General features: G+C 36.5%; 1 protein-coding gene across 5 annotated transcripts in view; it reads left to right on the top strand.

The window, feature by feature from the left end:
* Positions 1–24,626, top strand: part of gramd4b (GRAM domain containing 4b) — a 32,368-nt gene that overhangs the window by 3,382 nt on the left and 4,360 nt on the right. For 2 of the 5 annotated variants that reach the window (XM_053631206.1, XM_053631210.1), the window contains exons 2-19: positions 4,745–4,952; positions 8,514–8,634; positions 16,353–16,473; positions 16,575–16,633; positions 17,599–17,734; positions 18,263–18,288; positions 18,449–18,540; positions 19,666–19,757; positions 20,640–20,688; positions 20,833–20,904; positions 21,014–21,057; positions 21,296–21,405; positions 21,495–21,649; positions 21,917–21,934; positions 23,509–23,659; positions 23,854–23,947; positions 24,355–24,445; positions 24,544–24,612. In XM_053631206.1, coding sequence (XP_053487181.1) covers positions 4,745–4,952; positions 8,514–8,634; positions 16,353–16,473; positions 16,575–16,633; positions 17,599–17,734; positions 18,263–18,288; positions 18,449–18,540; positions 19,666–19,757; positions 20,640–20,688; positions 20,833–20,904; positions 21,014–21,057; positions 21,296–21,405; positions 21,495–21,649; positions 21,917–21,934; positions 23,509–23,659; positions 23,854–23,947; positions 24,355–24,445; positions 24,544–24,612 — 1,708 coding nt within the window. Of the gene's footprint in view, positions 1–4,744; positions 4,953–6,521; positions 7,003–8,513; positions 8,635–16,352; positions 16,474–16,574; positions 16,634–17,598; positions 17,735–18,262; positions 18,289–18,448; positions 18,541–19,665; positions 19,758–20,639; positions 20,689–20,832; positions 20,905–21,013; positions 21,058–21,295; positions 21,406–21,494; positions 21,650–21,916; positions 21,935–23,508; positions 23,660–23,853; positions 23,948–24,354; positions 24,446–24,543; positions 24,613–24,626 lie in introns of those variants that run through there. The other 3 variants (XM_053631211.1, XM_053631209.1, XM_053631207.1) reach the window with 3 other exon arrangements.

The raw sequence follows: 24,626 nt of genomic DNA, 5'->3' as shown, positions 1-24,626 counted from the left end.
CTGAATATATATATACATGATACTCAAATACACATGATTAAATATGTAATATACGTTTTATGCTTTGTAGAATTTCTCATAGACATAGTGCATATGTCTATGAGAATTACTACAAAGCATAAAACGTATATTTTATATTTTATGTGTATTTGGATGAGTTTAAATAAGATAATATGTTACTGATAATATAAGGCAACATAAGTAAAAATGTAATCGGAAAATAATTAAAGATATGGAGAATTTAAAGAGAGTACTAGATAGGGGAATATAAAAGTGCGCTTTTTTTTATTAGGTCATTCCTTAATCTTCTGCTTTTAGAAAGTCTAATATGCAAATAATTAGATTTTTTCGGGGGGACAGACTAGTCACTAGTGTGTGTCAAGCGTCGTCATTATTTCTGATAATGCACAAATAACTACTTTAAGACTTGCAAATAAATATTTGTTGGTATAACATGTAATCAATAAAGATGCATTCATTTATTTGAATCTGTAGATTATTTTCAGTCATGCAGCATGAAAGGTTACAGTATGTAGGGAGCAGTGTGACATCATTCATTGATGATTACATGATAACAACCGATAAAAGACGTAGTTAGATGTGTGATCAAGATTGGACTTAGACCCAAACCTTTTTGGACACTTCCGTGGTTGGGAGTGGAACTGATTTATAACCAGAATATAAACTGGAAGCTTTTATTGCCATTTGATATATCAATAGTAATTGCTTTCACTGGAGCACATAAATAAATTACAGCTCTGCCTGTAAAACACAACATAATGTTCACACCAAGAGTCATTGTAATATAAGGGGTTACAGAACATACACATTTCCAGTCCAGCTACATGAGGTAAATTCACAAATTCATAGCAGAGAATCACACTCAATTCTGATAATGTTTGATATTGATACATTAATAGTTGTCAGAGATTGCCTTTTCAGATGGTGATGTATATGACTATGAGGTTTTAAAACCCATGCATTGATCTAATAATCCAGCAACGAGTTGTCTAGTATTCTTAATTACAAGTATAAACTTTTAGACTGTTCGGGCTGTGGTTACATGGCATGGCAGGTCAAGGCTGGAAGAGTGACATTCATCAATAATCCATGGGAATTCAACACTCTGTTCGTTTCCATCTGAGCAAACAGCTGACTGAGTAAAGAACGGGCTGTTCTCATAAATTCTGTGTGGAAGAATGCCCAACTTTTATCATATTTGTTCACACCCTTATTTGCGCAGTAATCCAATGCGTTTAAGAGTTGAAAACATCTCCTAAAAATGTCTTAAGCCAGGTCATGGTGAGCTCCATGTAAAAGCTGTACTCTTAGCCAAACCATTCTCGCAGTTTTAAAGTCTGAACAACTTGAATAAACCAATCCACCCTTTTCAAACTATTTTATTTCACAATTTTCTGTACTCTACAAAATTCATATTGTTGGAGCCAATTTATTTTAGATTGGTTAAAGGCTCAGGGAATATGGACTGTAGTGCTTAATTTGGGTCTGGCAGGCAAACACAGAGGGTTGTACTGCTCTCCTAAACCACTGTACTCATTTCTGCACCTCCTTATTGCCTCGGTTGGTAGGTGGAAGGATGGATGGATGCATGGATGGAGGGAGAGAGAGAGGCAGAGAGGGAGAGAAGGGGAATACTTTATTTGTCCCTGAGGGAAATTGTTTTGTCACAGCAGTACAAGGCACATCAAATCACAAGGACACACATCAGATTACAATACACACAAGGTAGTAAGTAAGATGTGAAATAACAAGGTAATAAAAAATAAGTAAAGTAGTAAATCAAGAAAATAAACAAAGTACTATATGTAATATATCATAGTATTGGCTATATAATAAAATAGTGCTAAGCTAAGATTAAGTTATTTATTAATGTTGTATGTTTAACAATGTATTAAATACATGTGACTTGTGAGCAAGCCTGAATGTCCTAAACAATCGCTAGACTTTTCTATATACAAAGCCAGTCTAAACAAATCAGAAAGCCTCTTTTTGATTGAGGAAATTCCAAGAGTAGATTGTTGCTGGATGAGGAGGCTGGTACGTTGTCTTGGGTTCTCTCGTTATCATGAGAAGTACGTGCTCCTGCTCAAGGTAGAAAAAGGGAGCAGAGCTGGAGCTTTGGAGCGACTGAGATCAGGCCCACATGCTTTGTTCCCAGGCTGGGTTTTTTTGGCTCTGAGGTCAAACCACTGTGCTGAATACTGAGTTGGCGCACCACACTGAGTTTTCTGCTCAGTGTGGGCTTCTGGCTTCTAGATGAGTTTCAAGTTTTTTCTATTTTATATCCAGTAATACATGTGCTGCCTAATTTGTTATTCGCCATGAAACAGTTCTTCCATATGGTTCAGATCAGAGCAAAACTTTATGAATTTGTGTTGCAGCATTTCCAGAGAGTGTTGGAATGGAATGTGGAAAATTCACCTACTGCTTTAATTGCCTTAATACTGAATTTTGTATTTCTATAGCAGGGGTTCTTAAATAAATTCCACAGCAAAGCCATCCTATAACTCTTCTGCTAGCACAACATGCAGTCACTTCACTGTTAAACATATGGAGAGAAAATAAAGATATTAGTCAGACTCAAATAATATTTTTTTTGCAATACGCGGACAGAACAAAATATCTAGTAGCTGAAACACTGACCAAAGATCAAATGCACTGTGTTTTTCCTTGCCACCCTGATCAGGATGAAGTGCTTTCTGAATGACTGACTAACAAATTAATAATGATCATACCAAATGTTACATGACCATATACTCAATCAATTTACTTAGTCTGTATTAATGCACTTAACTAGTTAACTAGCTCACCATACTTTATTACATTATGTTAACTACCATTTTTTTCACCTGTTCAGTTTTTAGCCTGGCAACCAAAATATGGGAATGGACAGCACACTGGAGATTGTCTGGTAGACTAGCTAATCTATTTATGTGTTCATACCTCTACCTCTTCCAGTGTAAAATAAAATTTCTCAGTTTCCCTGTCCAAATATATTCACTCACAAAACCCAAACCATTTCTATTTTTAAAAAAGTAGGTATGAAACATTCCATGCTGTATTAACTTCATCTTTGCTAGTTTTGTTAAACTTGCAGTTGTTTCAAGTTAACGTGTTTATCTTTGCTTTTAAATAGTTGAAACTTTGACTACAAATTGCTTGAATTTAATGACTAGTTGTTTTGTTGAAATAATTATAATGAATACACAACCTATAGCCACTTTTTTAGTAGTTGATGATGAGCTTCCCCATAAATAAGAATAATTAATAATAAAAACGCCCCCTCCCTGGCTATATGTTGCAGACCCCACTGTAAGAACTATGGCTCCAGAGAACATTTGTAATATTTGGAGAACCAGAAAGCCTGTTTGCATAATTTATGTAGCTGCATTTCTTAACCCAGCTAGGGGGTTTTACATGGTATTAAGCAAAAGGTTTTCTCCCATTCAGGCTGACTCATTCAGAAAGGGAAAGCATGGCTTTTATTTCACATGGTGATGTTACTGGGCCGTTAGAAACCCAGCCCATGTCTGTGTCACCCTCTCTCATACAACTTGTTCCACAAACTGACTATTTCCCCTCCAGTTCAGAGATTTTCCTCTCCTTCCCAAAAGCTCTCATTATGATAGTGAGGCTGTCTGAAAGCCCAGAATTCCTCCTGTGCACTCTACCAATAGAGCATGTCTTTGTCTCACTTTGCTAATGAGTTCTTTATTCACTGAGAATGTTTTTTTTCCCAGACAGGGTTGGTATTTTTATCCTCTCTTCATGTGTCTGTCCTTTTCTGATAGAAGACATGTTAGACAGGTTCAACGAAGATCATATAGAGTAAACAGTATGTCTGGTAATTAACACTTAGCATAAAATTACCTTAATGGAAACTTTCATGTGACTACATAACATGTTGTTGAGTGTTAAACTTTTTGCACAATGAAAAAGACAAAAATCACACTTGTGACCGTATTTCTTAGTACTCGCCCTGGAATTAAAAAAACGAATAGTTGCCAGTTGCTTTGTTGTTAGCTAGTATAATTGTGTGGTTGGATTTTCTCGATTATGACACTTTTTTAATAAAATGTAACAAAGTAATATGCATAAATATTGAAGGAACTAAATAATCAGTTGAATATTGTTTCCCTGTTTCACTGACATCAACTTGTTAAGCAAAACAACTAATATGCACAGGACATTAAAATTATTTAGAAAGTAACTTACACACTGACTGTATCGAGCTTATAACATTCAATTTAATGCTTGGATGACATAAAATGAAAACTAAAATATATTAACTGCTAAATGAGCTTTAAATTCTTTAGACCTGACCAAATTACGACAGTCCATTATAGAAATTGTCTAATTCTGGCAATAAAAATACAGAAATAAAGAAATACAGCTAGCCATTTGACAGAATCTTGGTTCTCCAACTGATTAGTCGATGTGTCAGTTTAGAAAGGAATAGCTCAAGCTGTGAATGTTTAACAAAGGTATATTTAGTGAAAGGTTATTACATTCATGACTGATTTTGAATTTTTTATTTTATTTTATTTATTTATTTATTTTACTGTTTTTACATTTTTATTCATGATATAATTCTCTCTTCATCCTTGCCTACTCCCTTCAGTCACACCTCCATAAGTCTCACTCGTAAATTTCATGTTATTTCTTGTGTTTCTGGATCAGTGTTATATATTTCAGGCGTTTCCTTATTTTTTTGTCCCCGCAGAGTTGCCATCCACCATGCTAAGATAAAGGCGCAGAACTGTGTTCTGAAGATGCTAAAGCGACTGGACAAGATAAGGTTCAGAGGACCGAAGCGTGATGAGTTCCTGGACATCGCAGAGTCGCCCAACGCGTCGGACAGTGAATGCAATGACGAGCTCTTGATAAAACCTCCAGCCTCCGTTAAAGATGGAGAGGATATACGGGATTCAGTGAGTGTTATTATAAAGTCATGGGTCCTAATCAGAATAATTTGCTTCCTCTAGTCTTCCAGCATAATAGTAATACAGGAGACATTGTCCTACTGTGCAGTGTGGGTTAAGTCACTGTCTTAATGGGTTTGACCATTGGACTTAAAATAACTCCTGGCTTCATTAAATTCTAATGACTGTATAACATTTAAGTGCTTGTGCTTATATTACTAATAAGGTTATGAGAAAAAATGTTATTCCCTTTGTCTATTTTAATATTGAATTGTTTATAAATAGATTAGATTTCTTAGCTTGAATGGCTTCCCGTTAACATAGAAAATAAACTGTACAGATGATTTCCAGTTGCAATGCTTGACTCTGCAATTATAGCACACATTATGTTCTGTCTAAAATCGTTCTAGTGTTAAAGATTTCAGAGTAATTACCTCAACATTTAAGTGTACTGTAACAGCATGGGAAACGTCCGTGGTTAATCATCAGCCATGTCAGTCAAATGCAGAGGTGCCAACATGTACAGTTTAGTCTGAGCGTTTACGTGTTTTGACTCCTTGTGTTGTCAGGTCATGGCCAAGTAATAATTACACTCTTCTGCTTTTTTTGATAAAGCAGTTGTCAGACCAAATACATAACATAACATGCAATCTTCCTGTCGGGTAAGCCAGTTCACTGAAAGGAAAGGACATGCGATGAAAGATGCACATTTGCAATTACTTTTGGTTTTGCACTGACTTCATCAGCATGAAGCTGTGAATTAGCCAACTGTGGGCCAGTTGAAAGCAGAGGAGTTCGTGTTTTGCAGGACAAATGTGCTGTGCGTCACAACTGCATATTTTCTTTCACCATGTATTGTATACTGCATAATTTTTATTGAGCTATTTTGTATTGCTATTAGGTAGAATCATTGAATTGGTTTCCTTTTATGTCAGTAATGAAAGAGTTAATTTTTTTACTTATTAAATTACATTCTATCACTTGTGTTCGTTTTGTAACAATTACAATCTCAGTAAACTTACACTCTCAGCTGGTTGCTTATAAATCCGAGCATTTCTTAGCATGTTAGCATGGAGCTATCCCATCCACTGATATATGTTGTGGTTTTAGTAGTAAAATTGAAATTTTTCCCTCTCTGTCTGCTAGGATGTTCTTGTTAGCAATGCTGGCAAATGTTTGCAAATGGCCTCTCTCTGAAAGTAATTGGTTCTTGTTCACAATTATTGACAAATCGTACCAGACTCTCTAGGGAATGCTAGACTAAATCACTAACTTTGGTTTTTGGAAAACAGAGATGTTTGGGTGCTCTGATAGTGGGCTTTTATTGTTAACTCTGATATATGAAGATTGCAGTTATTATTATTATTATTATTATTATTATTATTATTACTGTTGTTGTTATTGTTGTAAAGAGAAAAGTGCACATTTCTCATCTATAGTGTTCTTGGTCAGATATACAGTATGTGTCCTTATAGTAAGTCCAATATTGTTGTAGTGTTTCTGGTGTGTGGGCTTTTTGCTCCAAACTGTGGTGATAATGGAGTATCCATCATATTATTATTGCTTTTTCATAGTTTTAGGTTTTCCTTTTTTAATTAAATATATCTTACATATCACACTAAAGATATGTTGCATATGAACTAAAATGAATTAAATTGCCACATCTAATCATGATATTCAGAAAGGTGTGTCTATGCAGTTAGTGTTCTTGCTCATTCTGCAGCCTGTGCTTGATTGGCAGGTGTGCATGTGCTACCAGTGAACACATATGAATAAGCGAACTCTGTTGCAATCCAAAGTTTAGCTGTAAAAAGGAAGCAGGCCGACTTGACTCCACCCAGGACAGCTTTTCAGGTTGCTGAACAGGCTCAACGGAAAAACAGGGCAGGTTCTTTGAGGATTTTAGACTCACTCCCGGAGCTTTGTTTAAACTTATCACATAGCAATAACATGCAAAAGTACAAAATGACATACAAAATGTCCATTTGAGGCACTTTTTTGTGTCTACTGCTTCTTCCTGTTGTTGGAACTTCAACCGATCTTCTGTTATTATTGTAGGGTAAGAGGTTAATCTAATGTTTGCATATTACATTTTATTTTTTGGATTTATGCAAGACCTAGTATCTAGTGTCCTAGTATCTAACTTTTTCCCCTATTTGCACATTTGCTTTTTTATTTTAAAAGCTGCTGATCAAATTAATACTGTTTAAGGTGGATAAAATGCAGATACTTTGTGCAGAATTGTTTTAGGCTCTGTCCTCTGCTTAAAACATGCTTTGTCTTGCCCTTAGAATTTATATCAGTTGACAGATAGGTTGCGTCTCGACAAGCTTCTGAATAACATCTGTGTTGGCTCCAGTTGGATTGTGTACGCTTCCCATAGGGACCTTTTGAGTGTTGACCTCAGCCTTGTTCTGTACCTGCCAATGGGGTACTTCCAGGAAGATGCCGGTTTAATGTCCTGTGGAGGCTAGAGTAATGGGAGCTGGACAAGTCACAGCTGATTTACTGAGTCGTAAATGAGAATTACTCACTAATTTCTAGGAAATTTTAACCTTTGATGGTACCTAGGCAGCGGTGATGTCACTATTATTATTGTACTGTTATGTGCACATGTGCACTGTAGTATTATATTTCAGCCTTGAACTGCACTAGCCTTACTGTTAACCTCTTCAAGATGTGCTGCGCAAACACACTGATCCATTTTTATTGTTCTTACATTTAGCCTGGGCTTAGGGGATTTATTTGCCTATTTACAGAAGGGTCTACTGATGGCAGTTTGTCACATTGGGCCCCTGTGCAAGCTTTAGACTTGGGCGCTACAACCGCTGCTTTTCCAAATAGAGTATTTGCATGTGCAAACTCCTACACACTTAATATTTCGTAAACAGTCAGTAGCCCTGTTACAGCCCTGTCAAGGCCAGTAGTACTGTGCTAATACTTTGCAGCCACTACATTGCCACTGGTTTCTGTGATCTAATTGGATCAACTATTATCAACTTCTAAACCACTTGATTAAATTATTTACATTCTGTTGGACTTTGCACAATTCCTGGATCTCCCAGATGACTACAAATTGGGAAAACTATGGATTACCTTTCAAATTCTACAATCTCAGCACAAAAGAATTTAATATTTGCTTGCATTTTCTCATTTGTAAGTCGCTTTGGATAAAAGCATCTGCTAAATGAATAAATGTAAATGTAAATATATTATGAGGCAAAATTCTCAGTTGAATGAAAAGTTGTAATGCTTTATTTATAATAGAAAAGTAAATTGCAGCCATGTAGAAGATCTATTTGGCTTTTGTTGTCTACATCGAAAAGGTTGAAGGAATGAGCTACAGAGGTTAAATAGAGTGATTTATCTTTTGAATAGTGTTGGTATCTACGCATTAACAGCTCTGAGTATGCAATTAGCCGCACAGTGGCACCAACACCCAGGCCCACCTGAGTGATATAACGGCTGCACCTTGGTATTTTCTCACCTGTAATGGACATTATGTTCCGAATCTGTGCCTATGATATATAACCTCACTTTCTTGATATTTCTCTCCCACTGTGTGTCCAGGCTGGTCCAGGGTCTGTCGTCATGGCTGCTTCTATCCAGGACTACCAGAGGACAGAGGCAGACAGGCTCAATGAGGTCAAGGGTCACCTTGAAATCGCCTTATTGGAGAAACATTTCCTTCGTAAGTACTGCTTCAGCATTGCTAGAGATCCTGCACTTGGGTACTTGCTTCACTTACTATGTTATTTTTGTTACTCTCCCACACCAAACATTTCCTACTAATATCAGATAGTAATAACAAAGACTTCATTGACCCCAAGAACAAATGTAAATGAGCGTAATTGTTCCAAGATGACCCTTTGTCCAGTCCTCAGATCTGTAAAGTTTTGTGCTCATAAACATTGAGGTCACCAGAGCCGCTGTTCTCTAGTGTGCATGTGTCCTTTTTCAGAGTAAATCATTGTTTGTTTCCTCTACCAGTCTAATCATGCTGAGCTGAGCAGGCATTTTTTTACTGGTTCAATGTGTTTCACTGAGCTGTGTGACCTGTACCACCGTGGAAAACAGAGATCAAAGTTAATGATCAATACGGACACACATACCGCACACACAATTAAGCACAGATTCTGATCACTGTTGTTATATAATTAAGATACACAATTATTTTCTTCATATTTATTTATAGTCTGATAAAAACATGAAAGTGCTTTCTATAGCACATGACCTTTTAATCGGTTATACTGTATGATGCCTTGTCATACATCAGAGGTATCAAGAGACAGATGGTTCTAATTTTAGACTGTGTGTGTGTGTGTGTGTGTGTGTGTGTAGCTCATGGGTACTGTTGTACAGAAAAGCAACAAAGGCTAATCAAGGACTTTCATGTTGCTGTCTGTAAATCTAGGTAAGATTTATTAATAGGTAGTTGCATAACACAAAAAAGATGGGTATTGATTAACTGTAGCGAGTATTTGATTCTTTGCCAAGTGACCTCAAAGCTACGGATAATACTACAGTGCCCTCCAGTAATATTTGCACCCTTGTTACGATAATTAAAAAGGCCGTGGGTAGACCAGCAAGACTAGTGAAGTTGGACTGTGGGACATCAGACGCCGCTTGCTGAAGCTAAGTATAAGTTAGGTTATAGCTGGATGATTAAGACCTGAATTGTTACTGATACTGTCATTTGATTTTATTTATGTTATTTCTGAGAATTCAGTATCTCTGATCGTTTGATTGCAGCTATATATCTAACACGCTTCCCTGGCTGCCAGCAGCCAGTCAGAACAAGCCTGGATGGAAATATAATTTTCTTTTTTTGTTGTTGTTTATATTTAATGTAGTCAGATGTTTACTTTCATGTGTAAGTGCTATTATGTGAAAAGAAAATAAGTGCTCAAGCAATGTCATCACAAACATTATCTATTTATTTATTTATTTATTTATTTATTTATTTGCTATTTCTTTCCCAATATAATAATCTCCAGATTGGACCTAGTGTTTGAAAATTTTAGCCATGCAAAATAATTATTGAACTTAAAATTTATAAAAGACCTTAAAAAAGACCTACCGTAGCATGGTTTTTTAGATATTTGTATTTTTGTAGTTTTTTTTTTGTTGTTGTTGTTTTTTGTTCACCAAGATAATTGTATGTACAAAAGAAGGTTTTACATCTAAGTTCTGCATATGCTAAAAATGATTAGCTTGTTGTAACAAGTGAGATTCATCACTTTCATTAATGCCTTCATTAGATTAGCTTCTGCTTGTGTCTCAGTAAAATTCTGGCTCATATGACAACCTGAGGGCATTCAGTTATACAATAGAATAATTATAATTATAATATATCTCTACATATACAGATGGGTGACACATCTGAAAAACTAGTGGCTCTGTTATGCTGCATGTTGCTGGCATGATTTGGGTCCACTTGTCATCTTGTCAAATCATCACTGTGGATCAATACAAATTTCTTCTGACTGACCACCTGTATCTTATGATGAAACATTTCTAATCCTGAGTTCCAGTATGACAGTGTCATCATTTACAGTGATATCTTAGATAGTATGCTCAACAATACTAGAGCTTTCCTTGGTCTTAACTCATCTGTTGTTCTTGGGTATTTCTGTCCCTACTGAGAGTAGAACTGGATAGACAGGATTGATTTATTTATAGATGGGTGTTCATCCTTCCAGTAAATTTCCAGAAAATCTATGACAAGCGCATTGCTTGTGGAGGCCGAGCATCTTTCTAACACACTTGACATTGTTTTTTTTCTTCTTTCATTTGTAACTGTAGTACTTATTTCTGTCTCCATTGAGACTAGGACTTGAGAGACAGGACCTATTTCCCCGTCATGTGAAAATTACTTGTGGTAAAAATAATGATTACATGGAAGTGTTTTAGGAGAACTGTCACTGTATTCCCACAACCAGTCTTACCATGTACTTTGATAATAACAGGCATAGCTGAGCACAGCATGTGCATGTTGTCACTGGGTTATAAAGGCTTTTGTCCAACACCTATGCTTGCACTAGCAATTGGGTCATTCATTAGCATTTTCTATCACTAGTAGTGTAATGGATGTGAACTGTACAGAATGGACCTTTTTTACAGTTCTGTGGTAACATGGGTAGTAGTGTTTTAAAACCTTTGGTGAGATAGTGAACAGTGACTGTGTCCATTTTAGTGTCTCTAAGTGCACAAATAATTCAAGCAAACATCATTTAAGCAAAGCGAGAATGAAATGGCTTTGTGCTGTTTGCCAGGACGAGGATGGGCAGCATGAATGTCTGCGGCCAGCATTGCAAAGAATCTATTCGAACTACTCAAAGACCACTGGCCGTAAACAGCTAAAACATGGGGCTGTACTCTCTCTATATAAATGGATAGATCAGACATCTGTTGAACATCCAGCATAATGTTTTCTTGACAAGCCGGCATTGTGTGTGAAACCTGCTCCTGCTGCAGACCACAACTATGCAACCGTTCCATCTCCAGATGAGTGAATTAACTATGCCCTGCTCATGCCCTTATTGTTGCCAATGCTAGCTAGCTAGCTTAGACCCCTTTAGTGACATTTTTTTGCAAAAAAAAAGCACCTAGCGACTTTTTGGACAAACCTTAACGACTTTCTGTCTTATGTCACCAGTACTGTCCTGCAAGCAGGAGGTCCTACTTTCCCGCTGCACTCACATTTCTCTCTGCATCTGCTCTGTTCATTGAGTGCCTGAGAGCTGGAGATTTAACACTGTCACATAACAAAATCATTCTTATGCAAATGTTTTTAGAACGTAAGACAAATGGAATGCAAAATGTTTTACATGTAAAATAGTACATGTTATTACAGCCTAGTTCTCTTGTTCAAAGTAGTTATAGTGTTCAGAAACATTTTATATCACCCATGTTCCATACCTGTCTGTTATATAGTTTTATAAAAGTATTTTTCAAAAATCATAATAGTTATGAAAAGTAATTAAAAAAAGTAAAAAACCACAAAAGCAAAGAAAAAATCTATCTATCTATAAAAAAACAGATTATAGATTAGGTATATATGGGCTGCCACATGATAGGGAAGACTTGGGGGGGCTTTAGTTGCAAAAGGTTGAGAACCTCTGCAGTAGACCAATCACAACAGCCTGGGACATCTTACCAATCAGAGCAGACTGAAAGGAGGAGTTGAACGAGTCGTTTCTGACACTGGGGAAAAAAGGTGATGCTGCAGTGTAAATTATGAGAAAATTAAAATGTGTTTTGACCTTGGATGGATGTAAACCTATTGTATGAGACAAAACTTTGTTTAAAGAACACTTATTATGGCTTTTAAACGAAGTAGCTAGCTAGACTAGTGTGAATAATGTACCTAGTGATTTACTGTTGACATTAATCCAGAATATACTGTTAATGAGCTGTTTGGATTCGCTGTCACTCACACTACTATCCACTATGGATATGACGACTCAGTCATTGCGAGAAAGGTCTATGCTTTGTTTAGTGACAGGTTGGTTTAACTGTCATGGGAGCAAGCAGGACATGTCCTGACTTGACAAATCAGCTTCGGTTAATGAGATTTATTAACGTGTTTGACACAGATGAGCCAAAATACAACACATCTTTTGTCTATACTTTTATATACCTTTACTGCACTATAAACTGGGCTTCCTTCACCAGGTAATTAAAAAAGTATGAGTCATTATATATTCAAAGAGCAGCAAAGGTGAACAGTGATACTGTGTACACAGAGTAAGAGTCAGGCTTAATCCATCATTAAATAAAGAGTGTTTACATAAGGGGTGGTGCAATACAAGAATTAAGGGTCGTCATGCATAGTCAATAAATAGCATGCAAGTATAAAAGTGACAATGTGTGACTCTGTTGTAATTACCTGCACAAGAATCATATCTGAGTGCACTGAAGAAGGCAAAGAGAAAATGTCTGAGCTGTATTTTCCTCTATGCCAAATAAACAAAAGATAATTGAGTGTTTGGAATACTGACTGTGAATGCAAGCACAGTAGTTTTAATTAAAGTAATTTAGTTTTGGGGTTTGTTCAGTCACTCTAATATATTAAAGTGACAGAAATTAAATGAGCTTTGTGTAAAGATTTTGTGTGTGCTTAAAGAAATAGTCTTTTTCATGCTTCCACCACCAGATGTTGGAGGCATTATATGTCCAGGTTGTCTGTCCATCCATCCATCCGTCCATCCATGCGTCTGTCCGTGCATCCCTCCATCTATCCATCCATCCATCCATCCATCCATTCGTCTGTCCGGCATTCCCTCCATCTATCCATCCATTCAGCTACCCATTCGTCTGTCCGTGCATCCCTCCATCTATCCATCCATCCATCCATCCATTTGATTGTCCGTCCATCCCTCCATCTATCCATCCATCCATCCATCCGTTCGTCTGTCTGTGCATCCCTTCATCTATCCATCCATCCATCCACCCATCATCTTTCCGTCCATCCAAGATCCTTGTTAGCCTGATATCTCAAGAACATGTGCTTGGATGTTTGTAGGATTTATATGGAATTATCATTGTAACCAGCAGAAGAATTTCTTCCTTCCTGTTTGAAGTATATTTAAGGGAATTTCAGGCATACAAATTAATAACAAGAAGTGCTCAACCTGTTGGCAGTGCAGGCATCCCCATCGATGTAGTTGGCATCAAGTCTTTTTATTTGCCTTTTCATTATAAGAATAGTCATTTTTCATTCTAACCTACAGATCCAGTGCATCTGTAGTGTATGTGCTATTACTACAGACAAGAATTTCTATACTTTTCCCTGTGCTGTGCCACTTATAACCATTACACTCTAACAGTACAGTCTTCAGTTGTCAGGAGACAGACATAAGAGTGTTTTTTTTTTCCTAAAGATGTTCTTGTGGAATTTAAACCAATCCATCATGGAAATACAACAAATACAGTAATTCATGTTACTTTCACAAAGGTTTTGTAGTAATAATGCTTAATCACACCCATACAACTATGTTGCTCACACATAACCACAAATACTTTCCTCTGGAAAAAGTAGTCCATCTCTAAATGGATGAATCAAACTGTTTTACAGCAGACTTTCCAACTATATATTTGACAGAATTCAAAAAGTGCCCTTAGACTTCCATTGTAGTGTTGTTTTCTCAGTACAAGGAAACATCAGGATTGTTGTATATGGATAGTACACACATGCTACAGATACTGTCAGTAAAGATTAAGAAGTTCTGGAGTGTTCCTTAAAGTATTTCTTCCAGATTGAGCACAAGCCTTAAGAACAAAGCAGTATTCATGGAGGGCCCAAGTCCATTCTTCTTTCTGACACTTGGATTGGCTGGTGAGCTCATAATACCAACGTAAGTCATTGATGGTTTCCTGCAGCCTCACTCAGAACAAAAGAATCTAATGTGTTATTCCAATCAGGAACCCACAAACATCGCTGGCTTGCTCAATATTTACAAGCTGTTACTGATTCGAGCCCAAGTCGTATCGCAGTGCTGGCACTCGTGCCTACTGGGGTAACAGTTTCCTGTGCTTGGAACACAAGCCTGTAAGGTTAAATGTGAGTCTGGCAGGCATGCAGATTAACAGGCAAGATAGCACACATAGCACTTCTGCTAAACCGCTGAATGAATGAAGTTTTACTGGTTTTAAAATGATTAACCTGTATATATGCATGATTTAAATTTTTATAGTAACTTAGAAGTCATGCATGTTTAAAAACTCCATAATTCCATAAGGATGTACTTGCAGGGACCAATTTCTGCTAACAAATGCAGAAATTGCTGCTGGACAAAGGTGCAGTTTCTCCTGTTGAAGCTACATACTGCATTGCGTGCTGTGGGCTGGTGACGCTCCCCTAGATGCAAGACTTGTGGTCAGTCAGCTCAGTCGGCAAACACCTGCAAAGCACATGTCTCAGAATCTTAATCGGAATGGCATGTTGTAACATGAGGCTCATGGTTTAGACTGCGGTTTGATGGCAGCTTATTTAATATGTGCAGGGAAACATTGATGAAGGCTTGGAGTTAGTTCTACTGTAATCCAGGGGTTTTGGTCGACTCCAAAGGAACAGTTTAGTGTTTTATTTGATCGAAAACAAAGATTCCCTTCATGAACACACAATAATTAAATAATGTGTTGAATAATTGGTGTTGAGGCTGTGCAAATTCCCAACCATTCCCAACCATCATTCTGGCCACTAAGAATGAATTTTATTCAGATTGCAGGTTCAATATGTTTATATACACCCTAAACCTGACATCCTGTTGGAAATCTTTCTTTAAATACTTACATGAAACTAGGTATAAATTTTATTTAGATTTAGTCCCAGTAAATTTACTGTATTTCAATTCATACATACATGTTTTTGAGGAAGCTGATCGATAACTGGTCAACTCTGTTAGATGGAAATACTCACCTCACTGGGTTAAAACGAAAAGGCCAGGTTATTCTGCCTGGAACCCTTAGAACTAAGCAATGTTTTTTATATAGAAAAACATTGACTTAATGGGATGTAAGCCATGGAGAGGATCCTTTTTATCTCTTGGATATGGCAATGATTCATGCAGTTATCCCTGGTTTAACCTCAGCTCAATCAAACTCCTTGGATGTTTTGGAGTGGTCTGATGTGAGTATAAAAAGAGGGGAAAATTCATTTTAACATGCAAGCAGAGATGTTGATTTTAAAAAAAAAAGTGGCAGAATGATCCTACAACAGCCAATCAGAACTATACAAAGCAACTTCAGATATATTCGTGAGATGAATGGACATAAGGAGTATAAAGACGAGGCTTGTTACTATGACGTGGGAATAGAAGGAGTGCTTTGGCTTTGTTTCAGATTGACAACTACATAGTCGTACTACATTTTCATTTTAAAGAACTATATGTTTGAAGTCTTGGTGGTGGCTGGTCATAATGATACTCAGGTTCCTCCCTCCATCCTTTATCTCACCTTACCTTTGATCAGCGCTAAAGGGTCGTTATTACTAGGATAATGCCATTGCTAGAGGTTAAACCGGGGCTGAATTATAGATGAGGATTATTTTATGTTCCAGGTAACCTTGTATGTTGGAGCTGTGGCCTGATTGAACCTGTGTTTAGACAAAGTGGAATTGAGTCCATGTTAAAAAAAAAAAAAAATTCTTGGCAAAGGATGTCAAATATGAGGAGTGTTTATAATGTAAATTGGAGCTGACCGCTTGTCTTTATCCTAAATGCAGCCCAGAGACTCTAATGTCACAACTTTTTATGTTTCTGTACGTTTTGTGTAAGTCCAGAAAGAAGTCCTATAGACCATCTTCATTTTATGAGCATAATCATACAGCTATTAAATGGTGCCAGCAATTCCCTCATCTGTTCTCAGGTACAGCCTCACTGTACTGTATTGTTCTGTCTCCTTTAGAGGAAGAGTTGAGGAAACTTCGAGAGGAGATGAACATTGAGACACTGAAGCAGGAGCTTGAGAAAGAGAGGTTGAAAAGACTTGATCTTGAACAGAAAATGAATGAAATCCTAAAGACCAGGTATGAGAAGAGCATTGGTTTCTTCTGTTTACGCTTTCAGACTATTCAGAGTTTAGTATTTAATAATTGTATTTTCTACTAAATATTTGTATTCCTCTCAGACCAGAGGACTCCCCACCCCCTCCTTCCAAAGCTCATGGTCCTGCTGTCAATGGAACAGGTGAGCTGTGAAGCATTGTAACCTAACGTGGGTTTTTTGGCTTGAAACCATGGTGAATAACCTACACTTACATTTACACGTTTTCTTGCATCATTGGTGGACAGAGCTGCTATTTTCATTAGTTAATGGTAAAAATGATCCTTATGATTATTTTACTTAACACTGAAATATTGACCAATTTAATTACAATTAATAGATTAAGACAGAAAACTTTATTAATCGAAATTACTTCAAATAGCACAACAAAATTTGTTATTGATAGTCTTTATTTCTTCTCTAGAGGCCACTTTCATACTGTATAATGACAGCAGACCCTTCTCAGCTGCTCCCACAGCAGATGTAACTGAGAAAAACTATCGGTCTGGATTTTTACCTGTAACTGATAGTTTTATCATTTTACAATGGAGTTGTGTAAGGAATAAAACACTTGGGGGACATGCTGTTATAGGACAATAATCAACAATTATTGTAAAGCTGAATTATTGTTATACCCTGAAATGAAAACAAAATGCAATTTGGCATGTTGCCAAGAAACATTACTTTCCTGAGTCAGAAACTAAGTTACAGCTTTACCTATGCCTGTTACAAAGCAATGGCAATGGACACTACTTCCAAAATGCTAAATAAACATTTCAAAGAAAACTTCAACATATCGACTACTACGCAAGGTTTTATTTTTTTTAGCGTTTTATGTGAAGCTTCAACCATACCAGTCCTTGTGTAAGTTGTTACTATAGAAATGACAGCATATCAGAGCGAGTGCTTTAATGTAAACCTATCATTTGAATTACAGCCATCAGAGCTGCTGTTATAGAAAATTAATCAACACCTTCTTAACAACCAGAATTAGACAGCACTGTGGTATTTTTTTTATTAATTAAGTGAGATACCAAACATTATCATCAGTCTTAAAATCTAATTAATAGCCCAGCCCTACTTGACAGTGCTTCTCTGCTTTGTGACAGGTGAAAAGCAGAAGGAGTCTGTGAGCTCGAAGCTTTGGAAGTGGCTGTATGAGCGCTTTGGTGTGTACATGGAGGACTTCCGCTTCCAGCCTGAAGAGAACATGGTGGAGACGGAGGAGCCACTCAGCGCTAAAAGGTGACGAAAGCCTGTCATTCGCATCCTTTTTATAAAGCTTTTCCCTGGCTAGAGAGACAGTCAACACAGTGGGACAGCTGTAAATGTCTTTGGCACTGCTGCTGACATAAACCTTTTTGCACCTTTTTTGTTCTAAGACTGATGGCTCAGATGGGTTTTTGACATGGCGGTTCTCACAGTCCCCACTATTTTGGATCATTAAACAACCAAGTGCTATAAAAAGAATGATTACTTTCCCCTGATGGAAAGCATGTCTAAATGGTAGTCCATGTACACTGTGATCCTTCTGAAAGCAGTTTACCTTGTAGCATAGCTTTGTGCTTGGACTGATAGCATTCAGTTGAGAAAAGCAATTGCTTTTGTGCTGTATTATTTACCTGAGAAAGGTTGATGAATTCGCTGTACTGTTGTTTGCCTGTTTTCTTTTTTTTGTTTGTTTGATTTTTTGTTTTTTTAAGACCATTCAGTGCTTGTTGGCTGTTGGTGCCCTAGTAAATAATTAACTGTGGCCTTCTGCTCTCGTTACAGATTAACTGAAAATATGAGACGACTCAGTAAGTGTTGTTGTGATAATAACAGCTGTAACATTAGATTTCTACCAGATATTCTCAATAGGATAGAATATGGGCAATATGATTACTAAAATATTTTTCTTCTACAGTTAGGGAAGGCATGATTCTGATGGTTTTTCTGTGCTTGTAAATGTGTTCCCAGAACGAGGGGCTAAGCCTGTCACTAACTTCATGAGGAACCTTTCTGCCTTATCCAGCTGGCACTCTGTCTACACATCAGCCATCGCCTTCATTGTGAGAGCACAGTCATTTTCATAAAACAAAAAGCAGCACCCTCAACACTGTTAAGCCAAACATTAAAAATCCTATAAAATCCATTTCAATATTCTCTTGTTAAAGTGACTGTATTATTATACCGATTGATTCTGCTACTGTATGATCAGATTGAGTTTAAACATTTTATTTATACAGTACTGCGCAAAAGTCTTTGGTACATGCAAAAAAAATGCTGTAGAGAAAAGATAATAATCATGAAATGAAATGTTTCTGCATTTAAAAAATACTATAAAGCATAGTAAACAGTAATAAATGAAACAAAGTCAATATTTGGTGTGATGACTTTGCTTTAAAACAAAAGTACTCTTGGGTACAATTTGCAGTTTTATAAGGAAATGAGCTATAAGTTTTACTGAGCATCTTGTAGAACCAGCCACAGTTCTTCTGGAGACTTTGTCTTATTTTTGCAGCAAAACCCAGCATTATGGGTTTTTTTTTTTGGCTGAAAAGTGTCTCTTATGTAATATGCTGCTTTCTTTACTGACATACAAACAATTTTCTGTAATATTTAATTTTGTGCTGGAAAACTAATGTTTAGAAATCTGAAATGCTGTACAGTAGTACTGACTTGATGATGTTAAATTCATAAAATAAAAATCTATAACAAAGTAAAAAAAAAAAAAACGGTGCCTAAGACTATTGCACAGTACTGTGTGTATATATAGCCATCATTCTCAAATAAGGGAAGAACAGCCAAGGGGTCTGTAATTTTCTAAACATGAGATTACAGTGGTTTAAATTTATTTTAGTTCTGATAATTCTAAGCCTAATAGTCCTAATCACAATAATCCAGAACTCTAAAGCAAGAATAAATGTCAGTTTGAAACTTGAAGAACAATTTTAATTAAAAACATTTTTAATATTCTATTAAAATGTTTTGAATGTACATTTTAATTCTGTGTAACTGGTTTGTGTCCTGTGAGTAGACATCATAGGGAATAAAACTCCCTTCTTGCTCCAATCAATATTATAAATACCATAGTACACATTTGCATACTGTGCCTGAAATTGAAACATATATCATTAGTTATATTAATTATATCAGTTATATTATGGAGATTATTTTCTTTCTTTCATCCACAGCTCTATATGTATGCTGTGTGGCATGGCTGGGCAATTCCTATGTTTCTCTTCTTGGCTATTCTCCGTCTGTCCTTAAATTACCTCATAGCAAAGTAAGTCCAATACCAATTCATGTCTATTTAGTCTTATTAAATCCATTCATGCGTGTAAATGGATCTACTCCTGATTTCAAATACTGGCACTACATGTGTTATAATTATTTAGCAACAGTTAAAGTTGCAATGCTTAACTTGATTTGAAACACCTCTCACCTTGCTTGTAATCTTCAGAATTAAATGCAGATAGGCACAAAAATTTGGGTAAAGTCTAGATGGAAGCTTCATGCATATAGCTATGATTTTAGCTTTTTAATACAGCATCAAAATGTCTTCTGTCACAGAAATAAGACAAAAATCGGGATTTGTCCTATTTTTCAAAATAACAATGATATATTGTGTGTTATATACTGTATGTCATATGTTATATATTATATATGTATTATTATATAATACACCAAAGCAACATGGAGGTATTTTGCTTTTTCTATTTCGCTTCTTTTGTTGTGATATTTTTGCCAGTTTAACAAACACAGCAGTCGGTTTGCCTAAAGATGTTTAAAACCTTGCTATCTAAGTGTGATTTCCTCACTTTGGTCAAATTGTCAGATGGCCAAATGGACATCAATTCAATTCAGATTATAATCAGATACCAGCTGTCAAAATGTCTCCTGCGCTGCAGTCAGAATGAAATCTTTAAATGCAATTTTGTCCCTTTTTACTTTTGGGGAGGAGGGGGGGCGGGGGCAAACAGATATTAAAATGCTATACATTTTATTGTAATTGAGAATACATGCAAAGGAGAAATATTTTTCAGTTCAGGAAAGTTTGTAGTTTTCAGAACTATGTATAGTACAAAATGTTTTCCCAGGCCAACCCACATTTAGTTTTAAAGCTGTCTAACATCGAGCGCACGTTAAAGCTGTGTTATTGTTACAGAGGCTGGAGGATACAGTGGAGTATTGTGCCTGAGGTGTCTGAGCCAGTGGTAAACACAAACATAGAATTCTTAATGCTGTTGATAATTAACAGTAATGTTATTAAGAAAGTTACTTCTTACAGACTAATATTTCTATCCTAACAGAAGAAAAACAGAAGACTCTATATATAGCGTCTCTTCTTTTCCTCCCAGGAGCCTCCAAAAGAAGACTTGACTGTCTCCGAGAAGTTCCAGTTAGTGCTGGATGTGGCACAAAAAGCTCAGGTACATTATGCCAAGTTGCTACAGTAGAAAATAGAGATGGCAGTGAAGAGAGAGTCAGATAACATTCCAGGTGTTGAGAGCACTCTTTTCACAAACTGTCTTTTCACAGAACCTGTTTGGAAAGATGTCAGATGTTTTGGAGAAAATCAAAAAGTTAGTACTTTTACATTTTTTTATGATTATTATCCATATAAACACAACTCACTGTATATTATGTAATAGAATACCAAGTAGAGTATTTATTGTATATTTTTATATAGTTCATGTTGAAATTCCCACTATGTGTTTCTACATTTCCATTTACATTTATGTTTACATTTATATTTACTCATTTAGCAGATGCTTTTATCCAAAGCGACTTACAAATGAGGTTTCTATGTGTATTTTGTAGCCTGTTCATGTGGGTGCAGCCTGAAATCACTCAGAAGTTGTACGTTGGTCTGTGGGTGGCGTTCATTGCTTCCGGCCTGCTGCCATACAAACTCTTGGGCTTCATAATTGGTAAGACACATTTATTATGTCTTTGTTTTACTCTCTATGCAATCAGTTCTCTGTACCCATATTTATACCTGCAGTATTTCTATCAATAGGCCTCTATGCCGGAATCAAGTTCTTCATCATTGACTTTATCTTCAAGAGCTGTCCCAAACTTAGGGACAAATATGACACACCGTACATTGTATGGAAAAACCTGCCAACTGACCCACAGCTCAAAGAACGTCAAAGCGGCAACATCAGCAGACGGGTGAGTGTCTCTTGTTCAACCAGATCAAACCTCAAACCAAGCTTTCTAACCACACCAATTAATTATGAGGTTCACTTAAAACTCCTGTTTTTTTTTTTTATTAACATTGAAATGTATGTTGATAGTCATACTACACAATTGATTTTTATTTTAAGTCTGATTTACAGTAGTGTGTGATAGATAGATAAAGCCAGTGTTTTTATTTATTTATTTATTTATTTATTTAATAGTCTGTCACACTTGTGTTCTGTTATTTTTCTTTCTCAGCTGTCTGGCTTTGAAAAGGTAGGGATCTAGTGGCATCTGGTTTCACAGCAGTGCCTGTGTTTGCCACCTGTGTGTGTGTGTGTTTGTGTGTGTGTGTGGACAGATATAGTTTCTAAGTAGAACCCATATTTCTACTGGCAAATGGATCCATTATCTAAGCATAAATTCTCTATGAAAAAAAAACACGATGTAGCTTTCAGTGTTGTTTCTTCAAAAGTCTCTAAACCCTTTGACGACCAGAGGCTTAATAATAATAATAATCGATTCCATGACATGACAGCTTTGCAAAAAAAAAAAAAAAAAAAAAAGATTTTAAAAAAGGTACAGAAACGTGCTTATACATTAAAAAAAAAAAAAAAAAAAAAATTTTAAAACCAGATTCTGTGAATATGTAAATTAGACACATAAGGTAAGGTTGAAACCCTCCATGTGTCTAACCCCTTCACTTGGAAAACCAGTGTTTATGCACTCTACTATAATTTGCATGTCCTTTATTTGCATATTGATCTCTGATAGGTTCTTGTATTTTATGAGGTAATAAAACTTACCTGTCAAATGTCCAATAATTCAGATTTTCAAATATGAATTTCAGCTCTGTTTTTTTTAAAGGATGTGGCTATACCACTGAACTGGCGATTTCTGCATTTTGACCAGTCTGCACATAAAACATTTAGTCATGAAACCATATTTTATGAAGAAAAAAAAGCTTTATATAAATAATTTGTCTTGTGATCCACAGCCATTAGAGTGGTACTAGTTTCTATCCCTGTGATTTTCTAATTACGTGCGTGTGTGTGTAGAGAGAGAGAGATTACAATTGAATAGTATGCTAAAGTACTGAGTAATGCAGACAAAAATAATATGACATCAGAACAGCCAAGCTGTGAATCTTTGTAATAGATCGATTTTTTTTTTTATTTTTTTATTATACATTACTCATAGGCAAACTTGGCTTTTCTTTTGCCACTGTTTGGCTGTTCATGCATTCCTCTGATGCATTAGGTAAGTCAGTTAAATGACTGTTGTGTATTCTGTGATCAGAATATCTCTCTAACTGTTTGCTGTGTCCGACTTCTTTTAAATGAATCAAGATCCATTTGCAAATCATTGGTTTGTTTATATTTAGATTAGGGTGTTCCTGTAAGGAGAGTATTATTCTGGTGTTACATACAGTAAATGTTCATTAGAGCAATACCCAAATAAGATAAGATAATAAGTCAGAGATGTTTATATTGTCAAGCAACCTTGTGTTTTTAACGTGTCAGTCCAGTTGAGCTCTTTAAGCAAATCAGTGCCTGTGTGACCCCATGCATTTGCGCTTTGCATGCTCTCACTGATGTCTGACAGCCAGAGAGGAAAGAAGGCTACTCTCTTCACCTCAGCACTCGCAGCACTGGTCTACACTGTTTTGATGAAGTCACTGGTTCAATGAAGATGGGCTCTTGTGTTTCAGTGTCTGTCTGGCGTTTGTGTTCTTCAGGAAAAGATCAGATGACTGATCCTGCTTCAGCACAGAGGTGCTCTTATAGTTCTGCGCCTCACTGCATCTCTAATGTTGCTGTTTTGTTAACCGATGTGTCTCATCCTTGTAGCAGATCCAGCCTGTGGTCGCACGTGGCAGCCTAGTAGCCGGAGTGCCATGTGGTGTTGGGCGTGATGAGGAGAGTGGGCGTGCCTACAGCACCAAGAGGGGTCCTTTCCATGAAGTATTCAACTTGTCTGAGAATGAGCGCCCCCTACCAGGTAGCGAGCCTACACCTTAAACTGATTTCATAAGGGCATGTGCAGTGCATAAGCTTGTACTACTGTTGATACTCTGTAATTTATTAAAACAGTAGATATGTAATTAACACAGTTGATTCAGTGAATGCCGATTGTATTTGGATGTAGTTTCATCTTTCTGCATGGCATCAACAAGTTCTATGTGTTGTGTACAGTGTGCGAGCACGGGTGGCGCTGCTGCTTAATCAACAGGGACAGGAAAATGCCTACTGACTACATACGAAATGGCTACCTCTACGTGACAGAAAAGTATGTCTTTACCTTTCGTTGCACACACCTCTAATTGGTAATAAGTTAATATTAACATTGCCTCTGCATTTGTAAATAATACAGTCGACATGGTTTCATGTTTCCTCATAAAAATATGCAAGTAGGTGGATTGGCACCATAACCAGTTGTAGGTTAAAATGACATTATATCCAATTTCAGTCATGTTTCTCAGGTGCAAAGAGTTGAAGTGAGCAAGAAAAAAAAAGTCACAAAATAAAATGTTATAAATCTCTTAATGAAAAGTTCAACACCATTCAGACGTTTACAGGAGAAGCTCTAGCTCATAGTAACAGGGTAGTTATGAAAATAAATTGACTGGGGCTTTAAGCTTTACTATTCTAACTAATTAGCTTTAGAGGTTACAAAGTGGTTCTCTTTTCCTGTAGCCACTTATGCTTTGAGAGCTCCAGCTCCCGTTCTACATCCTCTAAGAAGAATAAAGTCATCAAACTCCAAGACATTACAGACATTCAGAAGGTATAGTGCAATGCTATTTATTGTTCTGTGATTTCTTTCTGGTCACGAAAATCTATTCTCAGTATTTGACCTGCATTTTTATTTATTTATTATAAAAGTATAAGGTTTTGTCAGTATTGCCTGGATCTGGAATGGGAATCTCAATAGCCACACCATCTACACAAAAGGTAAGAAGCAAACC

Source organism: Ictalurus furcatus, chromosome 8 (assembly GCF_023375685.1).
Source record: "Ictalurus furcatus strain D&B chromosome 8, Billie_1.0, whole genome shotgun sequence".
In the NCBI taxonomy this organism is placed as follows: Eukaryota; Metazoa; Chordata; class Actinopteri; order Siluriformes; family Ictaluridae; genus Ictalurus; species Ictalurus furcatus.
Note: the sequence above shows the minus strand (reverse complement) of the source record. Positions and strands in the feature narration are given on the sequence as shown.